This window comes from Notechis scutatus, chromosome 3 (genome assembly GCF_049901735.1).
Source record: "Notechis scutatus isolate UNSWTSFEM ecotype Mainland chromosome 3, rNotScu1.2, whole genome shotgun sequence".
NCBI lineage: Eukaryota > Metazoa > Chordata > Lepidosauria > Squamata > Elapidae > Notechis > Notechis scutatus.
In genome coordinates, this window is record NC_142011.1 from 47,074,976 (window position 1) to 47,101,514 (window position 26,539).

The following is a 26,539-nucleotide window of genomic DNA, read 5'->3' on the forward strand; positions in this document are numbered from 1 at the left end:
GAACCTGGTTTCCTTTTAAACTCTTCCCAGAGAGAGCTAAATAGAAAAGAATATGGATTGATTTGGATAGAATTTTCATTTCTGCTTACTATCCTGGATTGACCAGGATAATCCCAATTTGTGAGGAAGAATTCTGCCTAAAAATCCCATCCTGGAAAATCCTGATTTTTCAAATAGAAATACACCAATGCAGAGAAGTTTGGTATGCACCTGTAAGTAAAATCCAGACAGTGCTCTCCAGGGAGCTGAGAATACCGCATTCATATTACAGCAGTACCAAAAGCAAAACCTAAGTGACCAGGAAAAAGAGAAGCAAGAATATATCTAATAACAAAATCCAATCTGAAAATGTGTTAGGTATACTGGAAGTGCTGTCTGTGTATTTTGCTAGGTGTGGCTAGATTTGTGCTGGAGCCCAAAGGAGCCTATGCTATTGGTATTGAGCAGCCACTATTCACAATCTGTACATCCTCTCTTGCTTGCTTTTAGGCAGAGGTACCTGGTAGGAATTTAGGAGAGAATAAAGTACTAGTATTTTAAAGGCTTAACTGTGCCCATGAGTTAAAAACTAGAGTCAATGTCTCTCTTTCTTAAGGAGGCAGGTCATGACTATAGAAAAGAAACAAAAGTTTTAAATAGTGGACTGGTTATTATTCCAATTTATTGTACTTCCGGTTTTGGTATTCTTTTGGAGAGTCTGTTCAGAAATGGGTTCTTTAGCTGGTCACCCATTTCTAAACCATTCAATCCACTTTTCTCCTTCATTTCCTCTTTCTCTCTCCCTAACAGAAACACTTAGATGAGTGCTTCCAAGTCCAGTCATCTGACTACAGAACAAATTGGGGTGAACAATGGATTATATTGTCTGGTTAAGGACAATAATGCATGAAGGGTTACATCATGCTTATCCAGCAATTCCTAGTTTATGATTTGTGCAGATCAACATGATTGAAGAAGGAAAAAAAGAATCAATTAATTATGGAGTGTGCTGTTGACTCACTCCCTTTAACTGTTGCACTTTTGAATTTAAAAAAGGATAAAACAAATAAATCTATTAATTATGCTAACAATCTAATCCTCCATATGATAAAACACAAAACAAGATTTGTTTGTTTGTTTAAGTGATATATCTAATCATCCATCTCATCATGGTGACTCTTGGCAGCTTACAGAAGATTAAAACCAGTAACAAAATAGTCTAAATTATATACCATCCCAAAAAGCCCACCACTCTTAAATCACATGCCTGAAGTAGAAAGAGAAAGCATACCACCTATTATCAATAAGACCACAATTAACAATCCACAATTGAAAAAAGGCTCACTCAACCATGTAAGACTTTATGTGGCCTTACAAAAATCATGTGGGGCTTCATAGATGCTAAACAGCATTCTGAATTATATCCAGAAGCCCAAGGGAAGCCACTGCAGTATGTGAAATAGTTGTAGTCTATGGTCATATTGTGAAATATCCAAAACTGCTTGCACCACTGCATTTTGACCCTGCTGCAGCATCTGAATCATCTTTGAGAGCAGCCATGTAGAACATTTTACAGTAATCCAGCTTGGGAGGTGATTAAGTCTAAGGGTAATAGTGCTGAAATGGCATCGATCATGTTTTCCAGTGACCTTTAGTGTATTCATATGAGGATAGTGCATCTATCCTGATCCTCCTTGACCTTTCAGCAATATTCAGTACTATCAATCTTGATATCCTTCTGGACTGGTTCATGGAATTAGCAATGGGAAGCTCAGTGTTTTGGTGATTCTCTTCCTTTCTCTGGGATCCACTCCAAGCAGTGTTGGTCGATGGAAAGAGATTGAGTCCAAAGTCCCCACTATGCCTTAGAGAGGAAAAAGTATAACTCAGCCTTGCAACCCTGAGTGGCAGTAGATTCTGAGATACCACCTTCCCAAAGTTTTGATGATTTTTCATCTTTATATCTGAATAGGTTTATATTCCTCCAGAGAGAGTTGGTTAAGGCATTTCCCTGCAATTCCTGTTCAATATAGTTGCATGGAGCATTATTACATACTAAAACCATGAAGCTACAAATATAATTCAGAAAATGATGGTGAGATGTTGTGATGTTAAAGGAATAGAAACTCCTTCATTGATATAAATATATTTTATTAAAAAGTATTTTAATATTAAATTCCATCTGTATATTTCCTTTTCATGGTAATATTTAATCTGCCTTTTTCTTTCTAAAAGGCATGTCAAACTGGTTAATATACCTTAAAACGAATTCAATAGTACAAAAATGAAGAAAACAAGCTATAAAAAGAATTATCTAGTGATAAAAATATTACAATTCAATACACGGGGAGAATAGCAATTGGAATAAAAGGTCAATAAGCATCAATATCAAAAAATATTAAACTAAATTTCTGAAATGCAACTATCCATGAAACACACAGCACACACAATATACAAACTAGTCTAGGTTTTCATAAAACAATTTACAGTGTATAATAAATAAAGAATGCAGAATTACAAATGCCATTATATTTTCCCAAAATGGCCTTCACCAATCTAATGTTTTCCAGGGATTATTACTTTCCAGATAACATAATCATTATTGTCCAAAACCTTTGGAGGACATTAGGTTAGGGTGTTGTCCTGATGAGTCACAGCCAAAGGAAGAGGAGAGCAATTCTGATTGTTCCTCTGACAAATCATAGAATCAGCTCTTTTGAAATCATGCCTTTGGCATCAATCTTTGCCAATATCTGAAACCTATTGCCCAGATTATGTCTGCATAGTCATCTGTCCATTCATTCATTCATTTGATTTCTAATTTCTGGGCATCTTATAAGAAAGTTAAAGCATAAAAATAGAAAAACTAAAGAATTGACAATAAATAGCCATGCCAGGCTCTTTATAGTTTTATTATATTAACTGCTGGGTTAGTGTTAAGACACTGACAGTAAAACAGGCATAACATCAGTGTACTATGAGCACATCCAACATCAGTGTACGATGGGCACATCCAACAGCCTTCACATCAATGAACAAATACAACTATCTATATTAAACATTTCTGTGAAAATTGAAACCCTGTGCAGATTAATTGAAACCTTACATAACCCAATATGTAAACAAGAGCCCCTTTCAGATATACCATTCTCTAGCCTGGGTTTATTGTTTTTTTCAGAATATAAACCTTTGGTCATCTTGAGAAGTGGTTCTGCCAATATTTTGAGATATATGTTTGACATATTGCCACATATGGCAACACTCAAGCTGACAGAAAAGATAATAGATTAAAATAAATGAAACTGTACCTGTCTTCCCATTTTTTAAATCAGGCAAACTTTTTTGGGGGAGAAGAAGATGAATTCTCTTACAAATTTATTCTAAGCCTATAAGAACTCCTCTGGGCCCTCTTTTCTCAAGATTCAATAAAATATATCACCGGAATTTCCTTTTCCTAAGGAGATCTGATACATGTCCCTAAAATTACAGTTGCAAAATTTAACATGGAAAAAAGTTTTGTCTTCAGCTGTATAAATATGCAAATTATTCGTGTCTATGAGTAGACCTGGTTCTAGCACATTGCACACAGCATCCCTGGGCAAATGTTGGGACACTAGCAGATCCATCGATTCTCTTACAATGCTGTGCCCACTTTACTTCATTGCACAGTGAAGTAATTAAAACGGCAAAGCTACCAAGCCTAGCTGCATGAGCTTTGTATTTCTTACTGTGCTGCTTTCAAGCCTTCTGCCACCGTTTTTAACCAATTACTGAACATTACATGCAGAGGTACTGAAATACTTTTCTCAGAGACCCCTCAAATTAGAGCTGACCTGTTGCAAGATATAGAACATTGTGGCCTGGACATTCTTGGAGAATCCAGAGCAGCATTTGCTGTATTTGTTCACCAGCAGAACAGGTCTTCTGTCAGAATGATCTTCTCCTCCCCTTTTACTTCTCATATTTTGTTCTATGTGTTCTAGAAGGATGGAGGTAGAAAATCAAAATAAGTCAATATCCTTTTTGACAGTCTGCAAGATTGTCTGTTTTTAAAGCATCTTTTTTTTTTTTTCTTTTTCTCTTTCTCTTCCTTTGTTTCTTTTTTTTCTTTTACATCTCCTCTTCTCTTTTCTTTCCAGTTTGTAAGACCAGTGTTCTTTTTTTTTTTTCCTTTTGTGTACTTCTCATATTTTGTTCTATGTGTTCTAGAAGGATGGAGGTAGAAAATCAAAATAAGTCTTGTAGCACCTTTTTGGCTGATAAATGTTATTAAAGCAGAAGTTTTCATGAGTTACAGCTCTCTTCATCAGATACATTATAATAGATATAATACAATAGATGCAAAGCATTTCTGAAGCAACTTGGGAATTGTAGGAGATGCAAGAGGAGGAGTGAAAAAAAAGAATATCTGTGGCATTTCATTGGAGGAACTATCAGCAGCATTTTGGATTCTGTTGATTCTGAAGGCCTTGATACCACAGCATAACTAGGAGCTCTGGTGGCGCAGTGGTTAGAATGCAGTATTGCAAGCTAACTCTACCAACAGCTAGGAGTTCAATCCTCACTGGCTGAAGGTTCACTCACCCTTCCATCCATCCCAGGTCAGTAAAATGAGAACCCAGATTCTTGGGGGCAATATGTAAACATGTAAACCACTCAGAGTACTGTAAAGCACTATGAAGTGGTATATAAGTTTCAGTGCCATTGTTATAACTAGCCTTCAGCCATGTAAGGGGTCACCCTTATAGGAGTTGGGCAAGCTTTGCTTTTGGGCTGGATCCCTACCTGGATATTTTTCTGCTTCTCAACTATCATCTCCCCCCACTTTCCACCTGCTTTTCTTCTTTTTCTTTCTCAGTCTCATATTGGCCATCATCTCACTGAAATGATGCACCACAAGAGTGTTTTCTAATGTGAACCAATCTAAAGCTCCTTCAACATTGTGGATTATCTGACATGACAAACAGCAGAGGTACAATGAGGAGGGTACCAGGTTTTCTCTTGTGCAAAAGTGATGTTCCTGCAAGGTCAATATAATTAAGATGAGATCTTTGAAACCATGGGCTACAATCAGCCAGCTCTATCCTTGCTTGAAATCATGTACACTATTGTCTTACATGCAGAAGCAGAGTCACAAAAACTCACAATAACCTGATACGACAACTAGATGTGAGCTGCAAAAATCTATAATACCACTATTTGGTAATAGAGGAATATAGAAAAATTTAATTTGGCTGCCATCTACTAGTTGTCTGGATTTTTGCAGCCCAGATCTTCTAAACATAGTGGTTCATTATATTTACACTGAATGGACATTCAAAAAAATAATAGGAAGTAAAATTGAAAGGTAAGATTTGAAGGAACAAATACCGTATTTTTGGGAGAATAAGATGCACTTTCCCCCTCAAAAAAAGAGTGGGTTGAAATGTCTGTGCGTCTTTCACAGCGAATATTACAGTGTGGGGGAGGAGGGTTGGTGGTTCTAGAACATCAATCAGCTGTTCTAGAATGGGTGGCGGCAGTGAATGGGCGACAGCGAATGGGCTGCGGTGAATACATGGCGGTGAACAGGCCACGGCAAACAGGCCAAATGAATACCAGATGGATGCTGGGAGGCAGAGGCAGATTTTTTTTTTCTTTTCCTCCCAAAAAGCTAGGTGCGTCTTATACTCCAGATAATCTTATACTCCAAAAAAATATGGTACATCAGAACGGTGTATAGTACATTGTAAGGCTTTTAGACAGAATCTCGTTCAAAAGTCAAGCATATATTTTTCTTTTTTTCACATTGACAAGGTAGAAGCTGCTGGTTTACAGATGAGAAAAGCCTTGCTGGTTTCTGTATTTTTCCTGCTGGAGCTGCTGATTGATGTTTAACCAATAAATTTAAGGCAGAATGGAGAAAATGCAAAGCACTGAGCCTTTTCCTAAGATTCCTTTATGGAAGAAAACGTACATCCAAGAGGGCATAATAATCTGATATACATAGGCTTTGGGACCCCAATAAATAGAAGAGGAATAACTAAAGAAATAATGGACAGTCTTTAACTTTTTATTTTTGTGATGTAAGTGATTTGATCCTCTTCAACCAAGTCATGCCATTCACTCTTGTGCAACTTCTAAGAAGTTTCATTGATCCTCCCCACTAGTCGGAAAAAGTAATAGAGAAGACAGATTAAGATTTGTGCCCAACATAAGTGAAATAAACAGTAGACTTCTCAGGAGAAGTTGGACAGAGTTAAATTCAGGTAGTGGTAAAATAGCCAAGTATTTATAGTACAGAGACTGTTGTCTGATTGAAGAGGAATGGTCCAACTCCAACATAATGATAAATTGCCTCAAGAAACTGGGAAAGTAAAAGCATTCCGCTTGCCCATATCACCAGAACAGCCAAGTGAACAGACATAGATTTGCAATTTATTACAGCCTTCTCCACTATGATGAAATGAACTGCACTTCTAGTTAAATTATAGGATGAACAAAGCTTTTGATAGAGTTTTTTCACAATAAATGGGAGTGCAAATGAAGTGCCTCTCTGAATGAAAATGAATGTATTTAATAGATCAAGGAATATTGCAAGAACAGACCCAGTTAGCCTTTCCATCAGGATATCTGCTTTCTTCCAGATGAAGCTTTTTATATATATCTATCTATCTACTTATTTCTAACTTTCCACAAACATGCTCCTCCAGTTCTACTTGCCCACAATTTCTCTATAGTTAAAACATTTTGTTCTCTCAGTCAACCCTGTAAGATTATACTATAAGAATATCCAGAGCATTGCAAAGAATGTAGATTGAATTTTTATAGCATCTTGGTGGATGCATTTGAGTTTCTATACAACTGTCCAAGCCTCATTGTAGCTGCATGATTAAACGAAAAGTTGCAATCTTCTCAAGGAAACTCCATTAAATCCTATTTATGAGGTATTAGGAAAACTTCCACTTTACTTAGCTTGAGACAGAATTATTCAATTAACTTTTCTAAAGGAAAACAATTATCTTTTTAAGGTCCTTACTTCATGTCCTCTATTTATCAAAATCCTAAAAGCATGTGTTCAAAAACCATTCAAAATGACATACACACAAAATCCTAAATAAATTAATTTTAAATTAAATTGGAAGAATTGTTGTATTTTATCTACATTTTCCACAAACTCCTTGAACTGAATCCATCTCCATACACTCAAACTATGTTTTGATCCCAGATGTATTTACTTTAGAAGTCAGTTCTATTGAGGTCACTTTTAAATGGACATGCTTTGTCCGAAGAACAAAAGTTAATCTCTAAGAAATACAATGTATAGAAAACTCAAGTCACATTATATGATAGCATAATCATATATGTGAAAATGGATTTTAAAAATCCCAGGTTGCGAGTGGACTTTGCTTCAACACAGTACACTTTTCCAATTTTGAAAAAAGAGAGAACTGAAACATTCACAAAGTGAACAATTAAATTATGACATAATGACTGGGGTTTTTTGCACTTATCAATATTTTTGATATGACATTTTAAGGCAAGTTTCATTTTAGCAGCTGTTACTATTAAAGGAAATGCTTGGAGGAGTTGCTCTATTGCAGATTAATAATAAATTGGTATATCTGTTTAGCTACATGTCAATTTAAAATTAGTGCCTTCAAGCATGTTCAGCTACATGTTCTCTTAGGTAACATCCCGTACAATGTTCTCTATCTCATAAAAAATGCTTCTTTTGAAATACTACATTACCAATAATCAGCATCTAGATTCCCCTTCCCAAAATACTAATTTTTCCTGAAGCATCATACCGGTAGGTAAAGGAAACAATCAGAGTAAGTCTTGATGAGAAGGAGCCTTTTAAAAATGACTGTGATGCATTAGCAGTCTTTTTTTAATGTGATATCAACCCCCTACTGTGAACACATCTGAAAAGGAACAGGAAGTGATAACGAGGAAAGAAATATCATGGTGATGCAACTAGAATAATGCAGGGGGCAGAGAGAGATGGAGAAATTAAAAAAAAAAAAAGCTTGACAGGATAACCACAAATCCAGATCAGCTTAAAACTTTTAAACAAAAGGTATCTATTTTATACAGTAGTCCATAAAGTGCTAACCAGTATAAATAACTTCAATCTTCATGTGAAGATGGTCATAATTATTTCAGAATAAATTACATATATTGAGCATTATCAAGCATTTTTCTTTAAATGTTTTCCCCTTTCCCTCACTTTACAAACCCAACTACATCTCCAAGACTCCTTGCCTGTGAGCCTGGCTTAAAAATAGTTTGGCAAAGAGGAGGAAGACCTTCCGCATGCTAAATTATTTGCTGACTGCCTCATGTCTCCTCCTGAGGAGTTTTTTAGGAGGAAAGGAGAACCATGGCATAGTAACAATGTCAAGTCTTCCTTTCAGACTCCTAGATTTTCCAGCTGCTGTTGCTGATCTGTGACTTGTCACCTGCTATGCCATTGGGAAAAATTAAATGGATAGGGACATGGTTTTCCAAGGTAACACAGTTAGTTATTTTTTTAAGCATTCATTTTGTAAAGGATGTCTAAGTAAAGATTAGATGCCAGTATCTTGCTGTGGTCTGTGCACCAAAATTGATCCTGTGCATTTATGCCTTGGCTTTTAGCCAGCCTTTGCTTTTTATTATATTTCCCAGAGTAATTGTATTAAGGAAGGGGTTGCTATATTGATTTTCACATCCTTTGTGATGGACCTTCAATTTTCTTTCCCACTCTGGATGAAGTTTTTTTTTCCTCTGCCATAAATCTATCAAGATACTGAAAAACAATATATTTTCCTCTTTCAATGGAAAAACATAAAGAAAAAGATTTCTTCATTCCCTTGAGTTATAAAAGTGATCCAACACAGATTAAATCACAACATAAATTACTATTTTTATTGAAATTATTTCAGTTTATGTGCTGAATATTTTTTTGCATAGTATACTAGGTATCAAAGAGGACTTTCCATGATGTGTTGGTTCTTTATGTATAGAGACCTTTTTAATATATGTATTTGTTTGTAAGAGAAGCATCCTTTGGTTGTTTATGATTATTTATCATCAAGTTGGTGTTAACCCTTAGTGAGTGCCAAGACATTCTCCAAGATGATCTGTTCTCAGCCTGGCCCTTCAGACCTTCCAACAAAGTACTCATCACTGCTGTAACTGGCACTATACAAGTGTCGTCCCCCTTTACCCTTTTCTTCACCTTTCCCAGAAAGCTAGGTTTTTACATTATTTATGAAAGATATGATAGTTTGAGTATGTGGTTCAAGTGAAAACTATTATTTTATGTTTATCCACAGTATTCTCAGTTTTCTCCAACACCAAAGTTCAAACACACCATATTCTGTTTCTTTGAAAACCAATGTTTGTTCCATAGAGCATCACAGGGAAAATGATTGCTCACACAATTCTGATCTTTGTAAGTATGGACACGTCATCTTACCTGAGTATCGTTTCCAAGGACTTCTTTGCTATTCTACAAGTGCTAGTCTGTGGTGTATTTCTTGACTGATGGTTCTTTTATTGTTGATAATGGATCCGAAACAGAAGTTACCTACTGTTTTAATACCTTTATTGTCAATTCTAAGGCTGCTTGCTATACCTGCACTCATTAATTTGAACTTCTTATTGTTTAATTGTAGCCCATATTTACACTATGCTCCTTGATTTTCATTACTAGAACTTGCAGGTTATTTGCACTTTTAGCTGTCAGAATAGTACAATCAGCATACTGCATGTTTTTTATATTTCTTCCTCATATTTTAAAATCATAATCTTTTTCCAATCCACCTTTCCTCAGTATATATTTATCATATAGGTTGAAAAAATAAGGCAAGAAGAAAGTATATAGCTGGGTGACTTTAAGCCAGCCACTTTCTTTCAGCCACCCCACAGAATTGAGGCCAACCAACCTCACAACATTGTTGTTGTGAAGAAAAGAGGAGGAAGGTGTGATGGATGTGTCTACCACCTTGAGTTATTTGTAAAAATAACAAAGATAGGATATAAATAAACAAAATAATAAAGTTATAATAATGTTTCTTATTCTTCTTTAGCTTTTTCTAAAGCCAGCTTGAACATTTGATGTCTTCCTTTCCATGTAGGGCTCTAATCTGTCTTGGATGGTTGTATTTGCCAATATATAAAGTTAAGAATATTGTACAATAATTTGCATACTTGTCAAGACTGCTTTCTTTGGTACTGATATGTCGACTAATTTTCTTCCAATCTCAGGACACTGTCAGTTTGTTAACATATTTTGGGACTATTAGTTTTTCATCTGTTGTTGCCTGCTGTTTTGCTAAAGATATTCCTTCAGTTCCTTATCTTTCCAATTAATCTAACTCATTTTCTAATACCAAAGTTTCCTATAAATAGGGAATATATTGTAAAATATGTTGGAATTTGACATCTCTACTGGATAATATTTCAGAATAGTTTTTCCAATTTTGCTTCAACTTTAAATTAATTACTTTTTTGGCAGCTTTTAGCATATCAATTTGACGGTGGAGCCTTCTGAGTTTGGAGATCTTTTGGAAGACTTTCCTTGTTTTTCAAAGTCAGATTGTCTATTCAATGTGTTTATAGATTTCATTGTAACACTACTTCATGTCTCTTCTAACAGCTCTGAAAAATTCTTTGATAATTTCCTTCCTAAGATCTTTATATTTCTTGACATCAACTTTTATTCTCTTGTCAATTTCCACTATTTGTTCTGATACAAAAGTTTGCTTTTTCTATTTCTAGATCTCTAGCAGTTATTTTTCACAATCATCTTTAACAATTTCTTTAACTTCATTCCACACTTTTTCTGGTTTTCTGTCAATAAAGTTCAGGAGTTCAGAGCAAGTATTTTGTGATTTGTTCCACAAGCAGCCCCTGGCAACATCTTTGCTGTTATAACAGCAACAGAGTGGTCAATGTCTGGAATACTCTACCTCACTCTGCGGTTTCTTCCCCAAACCCTAAAAACTTTAACCTTAGACTATCTACTATTGACCTCACCCCTTTCCTAAGAGGTCTGTAGGGGGCGTGCATAAGCGCACCAACATGCCTACCATCCCTGTCCTATTGTTTCTTTTTATTTTTCTTATATGTATCCATTTCATGCATTCATAACTATGTTTATACTTATACCTGTTATCTTATAATCACTTGACAAAATAAATAAATAAAATAAAATAAAATAAAATAACTGAGCTCTTCCACCTCCTTGCACTTATAATATGGTCAATTTGATTTCTGGGTAGTCTGTTAAATGATGGTCATATATAAAGTTATTGTTTTGGTGGTGGGAAGGCTTTGTTAGCAAATGAACATTTCATAGGATTGCCTATGATATCAATGTGTGGCTGATTCACTTCACCTTTCATTGTATTGAGCTTCTCTGTATTCATGCTTCGTAAGTTTTCTGATCCCTGTAATTCTAACTTTGCAGCTTTGGATTTTGATTTCCTGCATGGCAACCTCAGCAACTAGAAGTTTTAGCCTATTGGCATCATAAACCTCATTTAGTACTCCAAAAGCTCCTTAGCTCCTTTTCTCAGTAGTATATTGAGTGCCATCTGACCCAAAGGTCCCATCATCTGGCATTATATCATTGATCATTTTATATTTTCTATCTATGTGATTTTCTTGGTAAAAGGCAACGGTAGTTTAGCAATCCTTTCTCTTACACAATATGAAATGTTCTCTTTGTTATTAGTGCTCCTATTTACTAAAATGATTACCCACTTCCAGAAAGTTCTTCTTGTGCTGCTGTCCAACATAGTTGCCTGCTTGCTCTAGATCAATGGGATGATCTTACTGCCCTGGTTGGTCTTGCTGGTATTATATATTCTTGGTATCCTTCTAGCATTTTTTGCTCATCTTTCCCAGAATAGTCTTTTTTGGAATTGGCAGAGCAGGATTAGACAGATTGAAGCAAAAGGCAAATTAGAGGTTCCACAACTTCCATTTCAATGTAAAGAACCTACTAACATTTCACTACTCGTGATGCAACAGCTTCCTCCATTAGTGCTGAGAATTCTAAACTAGATTAACAGAAAGTGATAGGCTACTTTCATTGCTGTCTTCAGGCAGCACAAAGTGGAAATGACTGGGTGAGGCCACTGCTGTTTCTCACTTGACATTCATACTCAACATCTACATCTGATGCAGCTATCTCAGCCTGACTAATGGTAGAGCTGACCCAGTGGCCCATCTTTCATTTGCATCTTTTCCTATTGCCTGTCAAGATCCTACCGAATTGTTGCTAGGTTCAAAACTCTTCCTCAAACACAGTTACCAGTAGGAAAAGGTGTTAAAAAAATAATGGACAGAACAGATCCCCGCATGAGTCTTAGAGCTTATTCACAAGTGAAACTAAAAACACCTTGGAGTGTTTGGAATGTGTCTCTTGTGAAGGCTACTAATGCCAGTTAGCAAATAGGAAGAAAGTAATTTTCCAGCCATTTCTTCTTCCGTCCCTTCTCAGAAACTGTATCTACAAGAGATCCAAAGTAATTACAGAGGTGAACCTGAAGACGACAGTTGAATTTCAACTAGCAACTCCATATTTTTCAGTACAGGACATATTATTTATCCTTCCCTGTCTCTCCTTAAGCTGCTGGTAAAATATAGGTGGTCCTCAATTTATAACCAGAATTTGGACCAGAATTTCTGTTGCTAAATAAGGTGGATCTTAATCATGTGATCAGGGAATCATGGCAGATTTTATGATTTTTTTTGCTATGGTTGTTAAATGAATCACTGCAGTTGTTAAGTGAATCATGTGGTTATTAAACGAATCTGTCAATGGTGAAAAAAATAAGGCTCTATATTTATGCAAGAAAAACCAAATTCCCAGGTATAGTATAAGTGGTACCTGGCTCAATAGTAATAACTGTGAGAGGGATCTATGAGCCAGCAGTGTGCTGCAGCTGCCAAAAGAGACAATGCAGCCCTAGGGCACATTAACAGAGGAGTAGAATCAAGATCACATGAAGTGTTAATATCGCTGTATAATGCCTTGGCAAGACCACATTTGGAATACTGCACCCAGTTTTGGTCACCTCAATGTAAAAAAGAAGTTGAGACTCTAGAAAGAGTACAGAGAAGACCAACAAAGATGATTAGGAGACTGGAGGCTAAAATATTGCTGCAATTGGGTACATCTAGTAACAATGAAAAGAAGGACTAGGGGTGACATGGTAGCAGTGTTCCAATATTTAAAGGGTTGCCACAAAGAAGAGGGGGTCAGCCTATTCTCCAAAGCACCTAAAAGCAGAACAAGAGGTAATGAATGGAAACTAATTAAGGAGAGAAGTAACCTACAACTAAGGAGAAATTTCCTGACAGAACAATTAATCAGTAGAACAACTTTCCTCTAAAAGTTGTGGGTGTTCCAACACTAGAAGTTTTAAGAACAGATGTCTGTAATGGTATAGAGTTTCTGGCCTGAGCAGGGGGTTGGTCTAGAAGACCTCCAAAGTCCCTTCCAAATGTTATTCTGTTATTCTGTGATTTCCTCTTTTGACTGCTTGTCAGAAGCCAGTGGGGAAGGTCAAAAATGTTGATCACATTATCCTCTGAAGATATAATTGTCATAAATACATGTCTGTTGACAAGCACCTGAATTTTGATCACATAACAGTGGGGATGCTGCAACAATTATTTAAGTACGAGGACTGATCATAAGACATTTTTTCAGTGTCATTGTAACTTTGAATGGTGGCTAAATAAAAGGTTGTAGGTTGAGGATTATCTGTATGATACTTGAGAATTATCTGTACAATACCTAACTCATGACTTACGATAGAGCCATTTTTAGCAATTAGTATTTGGAAAAAATGTGTTTATGTGTTTCAGAAAGAGAAATGGTACTTTTCATTTATGGCAAGTGTGGCATATGTACTATGGCTTTTCTGAGAAAATATTCTTATTGGTCGAGCAGATATGCTCCTGTAAGAAGATGACCAAGTATGGTTTTATTGGTCCAACAGTGCCCTTATTTCTATTACCACCATTTTACCTTCCTAATTTGGTCAAACCAATTCAATAGGGTTTCACAAAAATATGTACCAAAAACTCCATGTGAGTCTTGAGTTTAGGAGTCTACGTAACTCTACCCTAAATCTAAATGTACTTTATAACTACATGCTATCTCCAGGATTGTGCTGCTAAGTTTTGATGTGTTGTTACATGTATATTTCCATTTTTCTAATAAACTTCTCTTTTCCCAATCTCTTTCAGTTAAAACCGTAAGGGGAAAAAACCCAACATTACAAGCAAAAGAAGAAATGAATCATTTATGGAAGAGAAAAAGCCAAACTTCTGATTAGAGAGGGGAACTAATACGGCTCCTTCCATTATGAACTCTTCAGCTGAGGAAGCTTCTTACCTTTAGCATAGAACTACCTGCAGTAACCACAGAGATTCTTAAAGGAGTCAGTGTGGCAAGGGAGTGGCTGTTTCCACTTGCCTTCATGTTGAATGCCAGATGTGCCCTATGAAAGCATTTACTTTGAATGGAAGTTGCACTTGCCCATTGAAAATGAGACACTTCCAATTGAACTTGCTTCTCATCTGTGTGGCAACCACCACTGCAATTCTTGTTGTGCCATGGAAAGTCAAATGTCCATTGCAATGTGTCTGCCAGATCAGACCATGGTATACCCCCAGATCTGTGTACAGAGAAGCCGCCACAGTTGACTGCAATGATTTGTTTATCTCCACAGTGCCTGAAAGATTGCCAGAGGGGACACAGATTCTTCTCTTGCAAAGCAACAATATTGTCAAGGTCGAGCAGAGTGAACTGGACTATCTGAAAAACCTGACAGAGCTAGATTTATCACAGAACAGTTTCTCAGACATTTGGGACTTTGGCCTGAAGAATATGCCTCACTTGCTGAGTCTGCACTTGGAAGAAAACCAACTGGCTGAACTTCCTGATAACAGCTTCTCAAGCCTGGCTAATCTTCAGGAACTTTATCTTAATCACAATCAAATACGCAGGATTTCTCCCCAAGCCTTCTTAGGTCTTGGAAATCTCCTTCGACTCCATCTCAACTCCAACTTCTTAAGGACAATTGACAGTCGCTGGTTCCAAGTACTACCCAGTCTGGAGATCCTAATGATTGGTGGCAACAAAGTAGATGTCATTCTGGATATGAACTTCAGGGCTTTATCAAACTTGAGAAGCTTGGTTCTGGCTGGAATGAACCTGAGAGAGATTTCAGATTATGCTCTTGTAGGCTTAAAAAATCTGGAGAGTCTGTCTTTCTATGATAACAACCTGATCAGTGTTCCCAAGCGAGCCTTACAGCAAGTTCCTGGACTTAAGTTCTTGGATCTGAACAAAAATCCACTTCAGAGGATTAAACAGAGTGACTTCACAAACATGCTACACCTCAAGGAACTGGGACTCAACAATATGGAAGAGCTGGTTTCTATTGACAAATTTGCCCTGATCAACTTGCCTGAACTAACAAAACTGGATGTGACCAACAACCCTAAACTATCCTATATCCATCCCAGTGCTTTCCATCATCTCCCCCAGATGGAAACTCTCATGCTCAACAACAATGCTCTAAGTGCTTTGCATAAGCAAACACTAGAGTCCCTCCCCAGTCTGCAAGAGATAAGCATCCACAGCAATCCCCTCCACTGTGATTGTGTCATCCGCTGGGTCAATAGTACTGAGAACCATATACGCTTCATTGAGCCTCAATCCACATTATGTGCTGAACCTCCAGACCTAAAGAGAAAACATATACGTGATGTCCCCTTCAGAGAAATGACTGACAGATGCTTACCCCTCATCTCTGACAAAAGCTTCCCTTCTCATTTAGATGTGGTAGACGGAGAAGACATCTCTCTTCATTGCAGGGCTTTAGCAGAACCAGAACCAGAGATCTACTGGGTCACACCATCAGGTCTTAAGCTATTGCCATTCTCAGAAGATGGAAAGTATAAAGTGGACTCTGAGGGGACAATGGAGATTCACAAGGTCACAATACAAGAGGCAGGCCTCTATACATGCATGGCTCAAAATCTCATAGGTGCTGACACCAGAAGTATCAGTCTAATAGTCAACAGTTCTTTTCCCTTTAGTAAAGACATGTTAGAGCTGATAATTGAGGAAGTCCAGACTTACAATATCCTGGTTTCATGGAAACCTCATCTCAATACCATTTCATCTAATCTCACTTGGTCCAGTTTCAACCCCAGCTTGGACTTAACAAATGTAGCCCGTATTCCAATAGGTACCCACATGTATAACATCACAAGATTGCACCATGATACAGAATATTGGGCCTGTCTTCATATAGCATTTGCAAATTTGCAGACCAAGGTTGCCTGTGTCAATGCCAGGACTAAAGAGGCTCAATACCAATACTTGGAAAGCAGGCAGGGTGCCCTGATGATATTGTTCCTCTGCATATTGGTGCTGTCTATAAGCCTCATAGGCAACTATGGTTTCAGTTCTTTCAAATTTCAGTCTAGGAGCCAGGGAATCTGCATGCCATGGAAAACAGCCTCATCTTCAGTTCATGTAGTATATCCAACTTTTATCAAACAGTGGGATCAAGGGAGAAAGGGTGAGAGACTCCTAGCCATGGAGGTACAAGCAACATCGTTGGACTCGTGAAGGTTGCAGGTTTTTTTTCTCTGCAAGAAGGGTGGATAAATACATCTGGTGAATTTCTTTAAAAATTACCAAATACAGATAAAAAGGGAAAAATACTGAAGTATGAAAACCATGAATATGGAAGATGGATAGGAAAAGTTGTCCCTTTTCCAGCCAAACCATGAGTTTGCTTGGCCAAACATAGTATCTCTTAATCCAAGATAAAGAATCTATTTTTACTGAAAGAAAAGTTGCTGAAAAGACAGGCAGACAACCTGAGTTGGAAAGCATCAAGCTTGAAATTCCAAAACACCTCTGCCTCTTCCAGGCAGCTATGACTTCTCTGGCAGCCTGATACCAATATACTTTGTGCTGAGCACATGTCTGCTCCCCTGGAAATACAAAAAGGCCTTTTCCTTTGGGGATACCTTTCTTTCTGTGTGGATGTGTATCATCACAGAGAATCTTGACCAAATCCAACAAATCTTTTGTGACCTGAAGAATTTGCCTCCTGCAGTACTTTCCCAAGGAAGCAAATGTGATATGAAGAGAGGCAACTTTCTCCGGCTTGAGAATCAGGAAAAATGATTACGTAGAAGGGTGGGGGTATGTGTGAAAATTTGTATCAATTAACAATGTCAATTAGCCAATATGAACTGCATTTCAATTCAAGAACTTAATTTCAATATTATTTTGTAAACTTTTGTGAATAAGATTGAAAACAAAAGGAAGAAGGGGTGAAGATTTTTTTTTGTAATATATATATATATATATATATAAATGTAAATAGGGAGGAAGTGGGGAGGGGGCCCTTTATATACCAATCTATCATATGGAAAAGGTTTTATGTTAGATCAACATTGCTTCAGCTATAGGGTGGGCTATAGGAATGATAAGGAGGGGAGGGAATAATAGTTGATGTAAGATTGATTTCAAAGAATGAAAATATCCTTGTTTTAAAGTGGTTGATTTCCATGCGGCATAGCTGAAAACATCTCAGAAGAAGACACAGGCTGAGTGGTTGAGAAAAAGGGGGAGGATGAATATTCCCTTTTCTAGCTCTGTCATCATTTCTTTGTCTCTGATAAGCCAATTAAAATTGCAAATAAAATATTTCTGTAGTTGTGTGCTCTTCCTAGATAACCCAAATCCAGCCATGATTCATGACAGCAGGGAAGGAGGGTCATAAGGGACTTCTGCTGTTGAGTGATCTGGGATAGGGTGGCCTAGCTTCCGCTTGCAAAGATCTGTGTACCTCCACCCTGCAAAGTGTGGTGTGTGATTCCTTTAGTCCTTCGGAACATTATTACTAAATCGTTACTTTCGATCTGATGAATGAAGGCATTCTTAAATATGCATAAAATAATCCTATTAGTTACATTAATTACATTTTAGCTACATTAATTACATTTTAATCAAATTTAGGTTTGGTTCTTGCTTCAGTCGTCTTTTGGAGAATAGGTCCAATATATCATTCAACACTCAAATAGAATCCTATTCTGAAAAGTCATGCACTCCTAACTTATACCGAGGGAAGCTCTGCATGTGCCAGTAAGAAAGAGGGTCAGAGAACATCGGCAGCAGGAGGAGCAGAGTTATTATGGTTGATTGATTTCACAATTAGCAGATGTTTAGACCAGATTTGACATTTTTATGTACCTGTCAAGTCCTTCCCAAAGACCCGGGATGGGCAGATGTTGTTGTGTAATGATGTTAGAGGTATTTATGTATTATTTATTAAACAAATTTATATAACCACACAACTCACACTTAGGTAAGTCCAGGTGGTATACATTTTTTTTTAAATGTCTTTGCTGGACTTTATTTTCAACAACAGATCATTATTTAGTTTTCAGATTTTTGTGTATTTGACATGAGAAGTATTTGAGAAAACAACTTTTCTTCAGGATTTCTGGCCCTGGTTGCTTAGCCAACAAATAGTCCTGAGTTCATCATCAGATGTCCAGGAACTCCAACATTATCAGTATCAACATCAGCACCAGCAGCACAAAATGTGAAATCACAGCTGCCAGTTCTTTAGCTGATGTTGGCCTTCATATCAAGTTATTCCCAAGAACTCAGGATGTCATACTCTATTGGTATATGTGCAGATCTAAACCTTTTGTAATTGACAGAAGGAAATGTTGTCAGTGCGCCTGTTTTCTCAATACCATCCAAGATTTTTTTGCTACGGCACTCATAGATAATATATATGATATAATATGTAATATATAATTGCACATGCACAGATATGTGTGTGTGGTGTAATTATATGTAATTTTACACACACACACAAATGGGTATGTGGGTTGTATCCAATATATATGTATTGGGTGATACCCAATAGTGGGGCAGCTTACAAATGGATAGAAAATTTAGCACAACAAAAAACAAAAGAAAAAGAATCAACCGTGGCAAAGACAACAGCAAAAACAACAAAAATTGCCAGATGGAAGCAAACAAGAAAAGGGCCTTCATTCATGCTCACCCAAGAAGAGCCAGGTTTTCAGGACCCTTTGAAACACCAGTAAGAGTATATTTTGCTCACACTGTGTCAAAAAGCTGCAGAGCTTCCAGCAAATCAGGTGCAATCTCAGAACCATGGCTGCCCACTGATTTTGCTAGTCAGCATATGTTGCCACTAATTTGTGTGTTGACACACTTATAATTTTTAGGATAAATACCAAAGAACAAAACACCACAGGAGATGCCAGGATGGCAATAGACTTTTAAGAAAGTTTTAGAAAATGTTCCTGTATATGTTCAAATCACCAGGGGCCCTTCCTTAATCTTCTGCAATGAATCCACATAGCAAGGATGGTCTCCAGAATTCAACTGACAAGGAAGTCAATTTTGTGAGGCAGCTCCATTTTTTTCACCGTCCTCCACCTTTTGGACTGCTCACCTTGGATTGAAGGTAATTAATTAATTCACCATGGGCGAATAGACAGCAATATAAATTAAATAAATAAATAAATAAATAAACAAGAAGGGAAATAATGTCTGTATTTACATTCATTGGAGAGGAAGGGTTTACAAGCAAATAAGCACTCAACAGCAAATGCACATTGAAAGGAATGCAATAGCGCAAGCTATTTGCAGATTAGAGTCCACCATAGAGTCAAGCCTGCACGTCAGTCCAAGCCACTAACTGCTCAGGAGGCAAAAAGCATCAGCTATTAATGTATTAGGGATTTTGACAGTTTTAGGCAGCAGCAAAAGTTATGCCAGAGGATACTAATTAACTAATTAAGGTCACAGAACAGAGCTTGTTAACTTGTGGGTATCACTAATTAAGGAAATACCAGGCTACAGACAAAAGCTACTCAGGAAGAGATAGGTTGTTTAAGCAATCTGTCCATTTTGAGGGTGGGGGAGGGAGATCAGGTGGCACAGGATGGCATTGCAAGTCATAAACCAAAGTTGCACAGACAAAACTCTTTGATTGGTAATGGGGTTTCCCAGAGTCTACAAGTCAGAACACAAAAGCCAGTCCTCCTGGATTCACCAACAGCCTCTTCCTACACTTCCATTTTTAGAAGATCCTGACTAAGACTCCTTCAGATCATGCCTAGATCCTTATCTATTCACTTGGTCCTGCCTTTTACCACATTTTCACCAGCACCTACAAGAAGAGGATAATCTAAAGTCTGATTATTCCTGCCATCACTCTTCAAGAGAGTGAAGCTAAAGAGAAGCAGCAGCAACAGAACTTTTGAGTTTGGCATGTATTGAGTTTTGTATGTGACTAATGATATTTAGAATAGAGTAGAGTAGAGTAGAGTAGAGTAGAATAGAATAGAATAGAATAGAATAGAATAGAATAGAATAGAATAGAATAGAATAGAATAGAATAGAATAGAATAGAATAGAATAGAATAGAATAGAATAGAATAGAATAGAATAACAGAGTTGGAAGGGACCTTGGAGGTCTTCAAGTCCAACCCCCTACTTAGGCAAGAAAGCCTACACCACTTCAGACAAATTGAGATTTCTCTCAGCACCTTCCTCTGTGAGAGGGCAAAACTAATATTTGTATAGCATTTTAAGGAAGGCATGTTTAAAACACTGTCCTGTGATGTAGAGCTGGGGATGGAAACAGTGTGATTGTCATTCCATTTAATGTGCATCCAAGACTGCAACTCTATTACCCCTTAAGCAACACAGGGACACTTAGATGTGACCCTGCCGCTACAGGCTTTGCTTTTCTTCAGAGCTAATAAGATGCAGGAAACAGCATAGTCCCAAGCTAGCTATGCTGAAGCCAAATCTATTAAAATGCCCTTGTTATTTCTGCCTACCCACATCTAAACTCTTCTTTCTTTAACTTCTTGTCATCCTATTGAATTATCCAACAAGGTTTATGGGTAGCCCTTACTGCATAGCCTTCCAATGGGAACAGAATATTGCAATATGTGGCATTTAAAAACAGTTGGTATGGGATACAACAAATATGTGTGTTTTCTTTTTCTTTTTGGAACATGAAAGACTCCTGCTTGTTATTCCAATGACTGAGCCTTATCCTCTTTCCTCAAGACTTTTCCCAAGCCATTTTATGCCTCCATCTCCCTCAGCCATCATCTTCTGGAGCATACTGGAGCAAACACTTTAAGGAAGTGTTTTTCAAACTTGGCAACTTTTAAGATGTGGGGACTTCCACTCCCAGAATTCCCCTGCCAACTGAAGTCCATGCAGCTTAAAAGTTGCCAAGTTGAAAAACACAACTTTAAAATATTAGATGCCCTTAAAGCATGTTTGTCAAACTCGTGGCATCACATTGCCATCACATGACATTTTGCAATGTTTCCCTTTGTGGAGCTGGGGTGGGCAGGGCCTGCACGTGAGGCATCCAGCCAGGGGTGGGATTCAAATTTTTTAATAACCGGTTCTGTGGGCATGGCTTAGTTGGTGGGCGTGGCTTAGTGGTCATGTGACTGGCTTGGTTCTGGTCAACTCAACATCATTCACATCGAGGCACGCATCTCCTTGCCTGGCCTCTCCTGACTGTGGGGATCCTGCAAACAGCCGTAAGTGTGAAATATGGTCATGTCACTTTTTTCAGTGCCATTGTAACTTTGAATGGTCACTCCACACAAGCAAAGTACCAGTAAAGGAGGGGGGGAAAACTCCAGAGAAGTTCCTGTGACAGGAAGTCTAGTCCTGCCAAGAATGTAATAAAGGTTAATGGAGAGGCAGTTTCTGTAAGCAACACCAGCATGTTTCCTTCCTGCCTTCCTTACAGGATTAGGACAGTAATTTCTTCTAACAACCGGTTCTCCGAACTGCTTAGAATGTTAACCGATTCTAGCAAATAGGTGCGAACTGGTAGAATCCCACCCCTGTATCCAGCCCTTGGGCCACCAGTTTGACACCCCTGCCTTAGAGCATCTCTCTAAAAAGAAATTCCCAATTTTTTAAAAAAAATACAATTATTTCATGCCTCAGGTTTTCCAAGTTCACTGATACTCTTCCTAATTCATTGGTATAGTTAGGCTCTGAAACAGACAGCAGTGAGAAGTTGAACACTGGGAATATAGCAGTGCGGATGAAGGGAACAAAACAGACAAGAATTCATATAGAAAGTGTAATTAAGTAATTTAATCATCCCTGGGGGAATGGTAAGAGTTGTGGCCTGACAGCCACCCTTCTAGCAACTGAATCAGAGGGGGAGGAGGAGGAGGCGACACTGGAATCAGGTTCAGCATCAGGAAAAACTGGGGGCTCCAAGAGGGAAGAGGGAATGGAACTGGCAGAGAGAGAGACAGAGGCAGAGCCTGGCCCGTCCATCAGCCCTCAGATGGAGAGTCCCCAGGTCTGAAGGTGGTTAATGAAGAAGAGGAGGAACAGGTGGGTCCAGTTCCTGACATGCAGCTGCACAGAAGGCAAAGACAAGGAGAGCAGTGGACAGCCATGGACCGATCCTGGAGAAGGAAGACCCACCGCTGCTAGCAAGGCCCAACCCTAGCTCTGGGAATAAAAGGCAGGGGGCAGAGATGAATAGGTGTGGCAGACAACTATTCATCTTCCAGACGGACTGACAAGGTTTTTTGTTAACCAGCGAGAGAAACTTTTTGCCAAGGCTGTTGGCATTCCTAATAAAGGAACCTTTTGAGTTCATGTCAGAGAGTTTGTCGTGCTTGGGGAGCTGGGTCAGAACAAGAGTGAACATATAAATGCAACAAGTTGTTATATGAATATTTTGTTAATGAACATTGCGGACATGTTAAGATCCATCCAATATCTCAGGCCCAATCCATTCCCATCTGCACTAGTTAAAAGACTCATTGAAAAGTCAGAAATCGTATGGGAGTCATTGCAAGCGTGTGTAGGTGCAGAGGTGGTATTCAGCAGGTTCTGACCAGTTCTGGAGAACTGGTAGCGGAAATTTTGAGTAGTTCAGAGAACCGGCAAATACCACCTCTGACTGGCCCAGTCCACATCTATTCTCTGCCTTCCGAGTCCCAGCTAATCGGCTGGGTCTTCTTTTGTTGCCCTGCACAGGAGAACAGAGCTGGAAAGCAGGTTAGTGGGGTGGGGAGGGAATGGGATTTTGCAGTAACCTTCCCCCAGGAGTGGGGAGAGAATGGAGATTTCATAGTATCCTTCCCCTGCCATGTCCACCAAGCCACACCCACCATGCCACGCCCACAGAACCGGTGGTAAAAATTTTGAATCCCACCACCATGTAGGTGAGTGTGTGTGCATATGTGTGCATGTGTTATCTATATCTATATCTATATCTATATCTGTATCTATATCTATATCTATATCTATATCTATATCTATATCTATATCTATATCTATATCTATATCTATATCTATATGTTTTCTTAAGTTTTCGCGGGTACTTACAGGTATGGCCGTGGGAAAATACCCAAACAAAGCTGAATACCATCCATACACACACACACACACACACACACACACACACACATATTTTCTTAAGTTTTAATGTATACATGAAGCAAATGGACGCCCACCATGAAGATGTGGCACGACCACGAATGCGAAGCCAAACAACAGAATCACAGCTCACCAGCTCAAATCCCCCAGCAACTAAGACTAACCTGGGCATAACCAAGCCCCCACCTGAACAGAACACACCCCAAGCCAATCAGAACACAGCCAATCCCCCAACCAATCAGAACACAGCCAAACCCTCAACCAATGAGAACACACCCCCACCCAATCAGAACACAGCCAAGCCCCCACCCAATCAAGTCACACCCCCACTAGCAGTTAAAAGGAAGAAGCAGCTGCAAGCTCACATTACTCTGAGAAGCACAAAGCCGAAGACACAAGCCTGAAGATGACGAATGAGATTTTGTCGAAATGCCTCCAGGATACTTCCAATTTTACGCGAGAGAAAACCCGAATAACCAAAGATCCACATACAAATACCCCGAAAACCTCAGAAAACAAATTATATATATATGTATATATATGTTATGTGTATATGTGTGTGTGTGTGTGTGTGTGTGTATATATATATATATATATATATTTGTTGTGTTTGTGTGTGTACATATATGTATACTTTTCATTGGTATTCAGCTTTGTTGGGTATTTTCCCACGTCATTGTAGTTGTGCTTTTAAAGTTGTAGCAACGTTTTGGCAGAATCTCATCTGCCATCATCAGGCTTCTGGATGGAAGGCTTTTATACAGAAGCCTGATGGTGGCAGATGAGATTCTGCCGAAACATTGCTACAACTTTAAAAGCACAACTATAATGTCGTGGGAAAATACCCGAACAAAGCTGAATACCATACATGTAAGTACCCGTGAAAACTTAAGGAAGCAAATATATACATACATACATACATACATACATACATACATACATACACACACACACACACACACACACACACACACATATATATATATATATATATATATATATATATATATATATATATATATATATATATATATATATATTCATAAACATTCAGATTCCAAATATTCAAGCCAAAGCATAACAAGATAATCAGCAGTAATTCATTACTTATCATTACTTAGCAATTGAGAGTTCTTTTAACCGTGTCTACTTATTTTAAACTATGTCACAGTTTTCATTTATCATCTAAAATAGAAAGCTGCCATCATTTTTCAACAGTTTAATGGAGTGGGGTGAAAGACTATGACATTTACAAAAAGAGGATTCAGGCCACATATGGTTCTGGCCTTCAGGTTACAGCCTACTGCTGTGGTAACCCTGTTTTTTTTTAACTGTGAACCAGATACACAATGGATGAGCATTTTAGCAAAAATGAATACCAACATGCATCTTAAATTAAGGGTGGAACTAAGAAGTGCAAGGATGCAGACGGAAAATGAGCTCATGTTTTTGACAAGGCTACTGTTATCTTGAGATACCAAATTAGTCCATTCTATATGTGTGAAGGATTAATTTAAAACAAAACAAAAGGAATTAAGATGATGGCAGATTTGGTATCAGAGAAAAGCTGCAGCATAGGAATGTGGGTCAAAGTTTGCAGAGGAGATTGGCCAGGGCTTTTTTGTACAATGGTTATAAAACTCACTCTTCACTAAGTCAGTTGTATCAATTAAAAAAGAAGTGTTGGCGGGGAAACTTGCAGCACTCTTCAGCAGTAATCATCTAATGCAGAATATTGCTGCATTAGAAGGTTTAAAAAACCCAGAGACTAATATGTAAGATGTGCCAAGATTCTGTAACTATAATGATGCCAGCTCTCTGTAAGAGACAGGAATTTGCCCTTGAGGACATCAGAAAAAATAAGAAAAACCAAAAAGTGTGAATTTTCATCAAAATGTTTGTAATGGCCCACTGCTAGAGGCACAATTGATGTTAATAGTAAAGCAAGTCTAGGCCCATTTTTGGCAGATGCACCATCTATGATCCCACCTGGTTTGAGATAGCCTGCCTTCAGTAGTCATAGCCTTTGATTCGATCACTGCAATGTACTCTTATGTTGGAACATAGGACATTGAACAGGCAAATGGGGTGACTAATGTTATATCAATATGATACCACTTCTGATGTTGTTACATTGGTTGCTTATGGGTTATTGAGTCCAGTTTAAGCTTGTAGATGTTGACCTATGGACGTTTTTCCCAAGATAGGTTTTGCTGTGCCCCAATATTTGCTTCTTTCTTCAACTTCAATCAACTGAAGTTCACCCAAATATTTATTGGCTAGGTCCAAATCTAAGATGCTTTTATGTTTGCACATTTTTGTTGATTTTCTTAAAAAAAATTAGCACTGTTTTTAAGCAAGAATTGATTGACTGGAGAGTAGATGTGATATGGAAATGTCTTCAGTCTCAAAAAAAAACCCTAATCCTCTTTATTTTAAAGTGCTACTTGCCACAATCTAAAACCCACAATGAATTAAACCTGTCAAGTTAGCTTGCTACCATTTGATTTACAGTATCTCCGCTAACACTGTGAAAAATGTATCCCGTGAATTTTTAACCTATCACAGAATAAATGGGTTATCTGAATAGGCAACTAAGTCTGAATAATTTGGTTCTTGTGTAAAATTGACTGATGGCTTATAGTAAAATAGTAGCAAAGAGCCCCATGAGCATATCTGAGTAGTTTGTAGTAACATGCATAAAGCTCAGTTCTATCTTTAGTGGGATCTAGAAAAAAAGCAACTCATATGCGTAGGAAGAATTTAAAATGGCTTTCTAGTGACTTTCACATATGAATATAGAAAAAAAACAGATTCTTTCATAGATATACAATAGTTTTTTCATTAAAAGTGCCTTCACAGATTAATCTGCCCACACTCTCTTGGTATTTTAAAAATCTGTAAACATATATCACTTTCACCAGGCTTTTAATTGTTAAATTATGGTGATTATTTTAACTTTTTACATTGTTTCTGTTTATAAATGTTGATAACCTCTTTAAACTATTCACCAGATTAGCTGAAATTTGTATCAGATTAAAAGGG

General features: G+C 37.8%; 1 protein-coding gene across 5 annotated transcripts in view; it reads left to right on the top strand.

The window, feature by feature from the left end:
• The window catches only part of LRRN2 (leucine rich repeat neuronal 2), a 149,652-nt gene extending 131,948 nt beyond the window's left edge, over nucleotides 1-17,704 (top strand). For all 5 annotated transcript variants that reach the window (XM_087959718.1, XM_087959719.1, XM_087959721.1 and 2 more), the window contains one exon: nucleotides 14,215-17,704. In XM_087959718.1, the coding sequence (XP_087815844.1) occupies nucleotides 14,462-16,612 (2,151 nt within the window). In that variant the 5' untranslated portion in view covers nucleotides 14,215-14,461 and the 3' untranslated portion in view covers nucleotides 16,613-17,704. The remainder of the gene's footprint in view (nucleotides 1-14,214) is intronic.
• The last annotated feature ends 8,835 nt before the right edge of the window (nucleotides 17,705-26,539 follow it).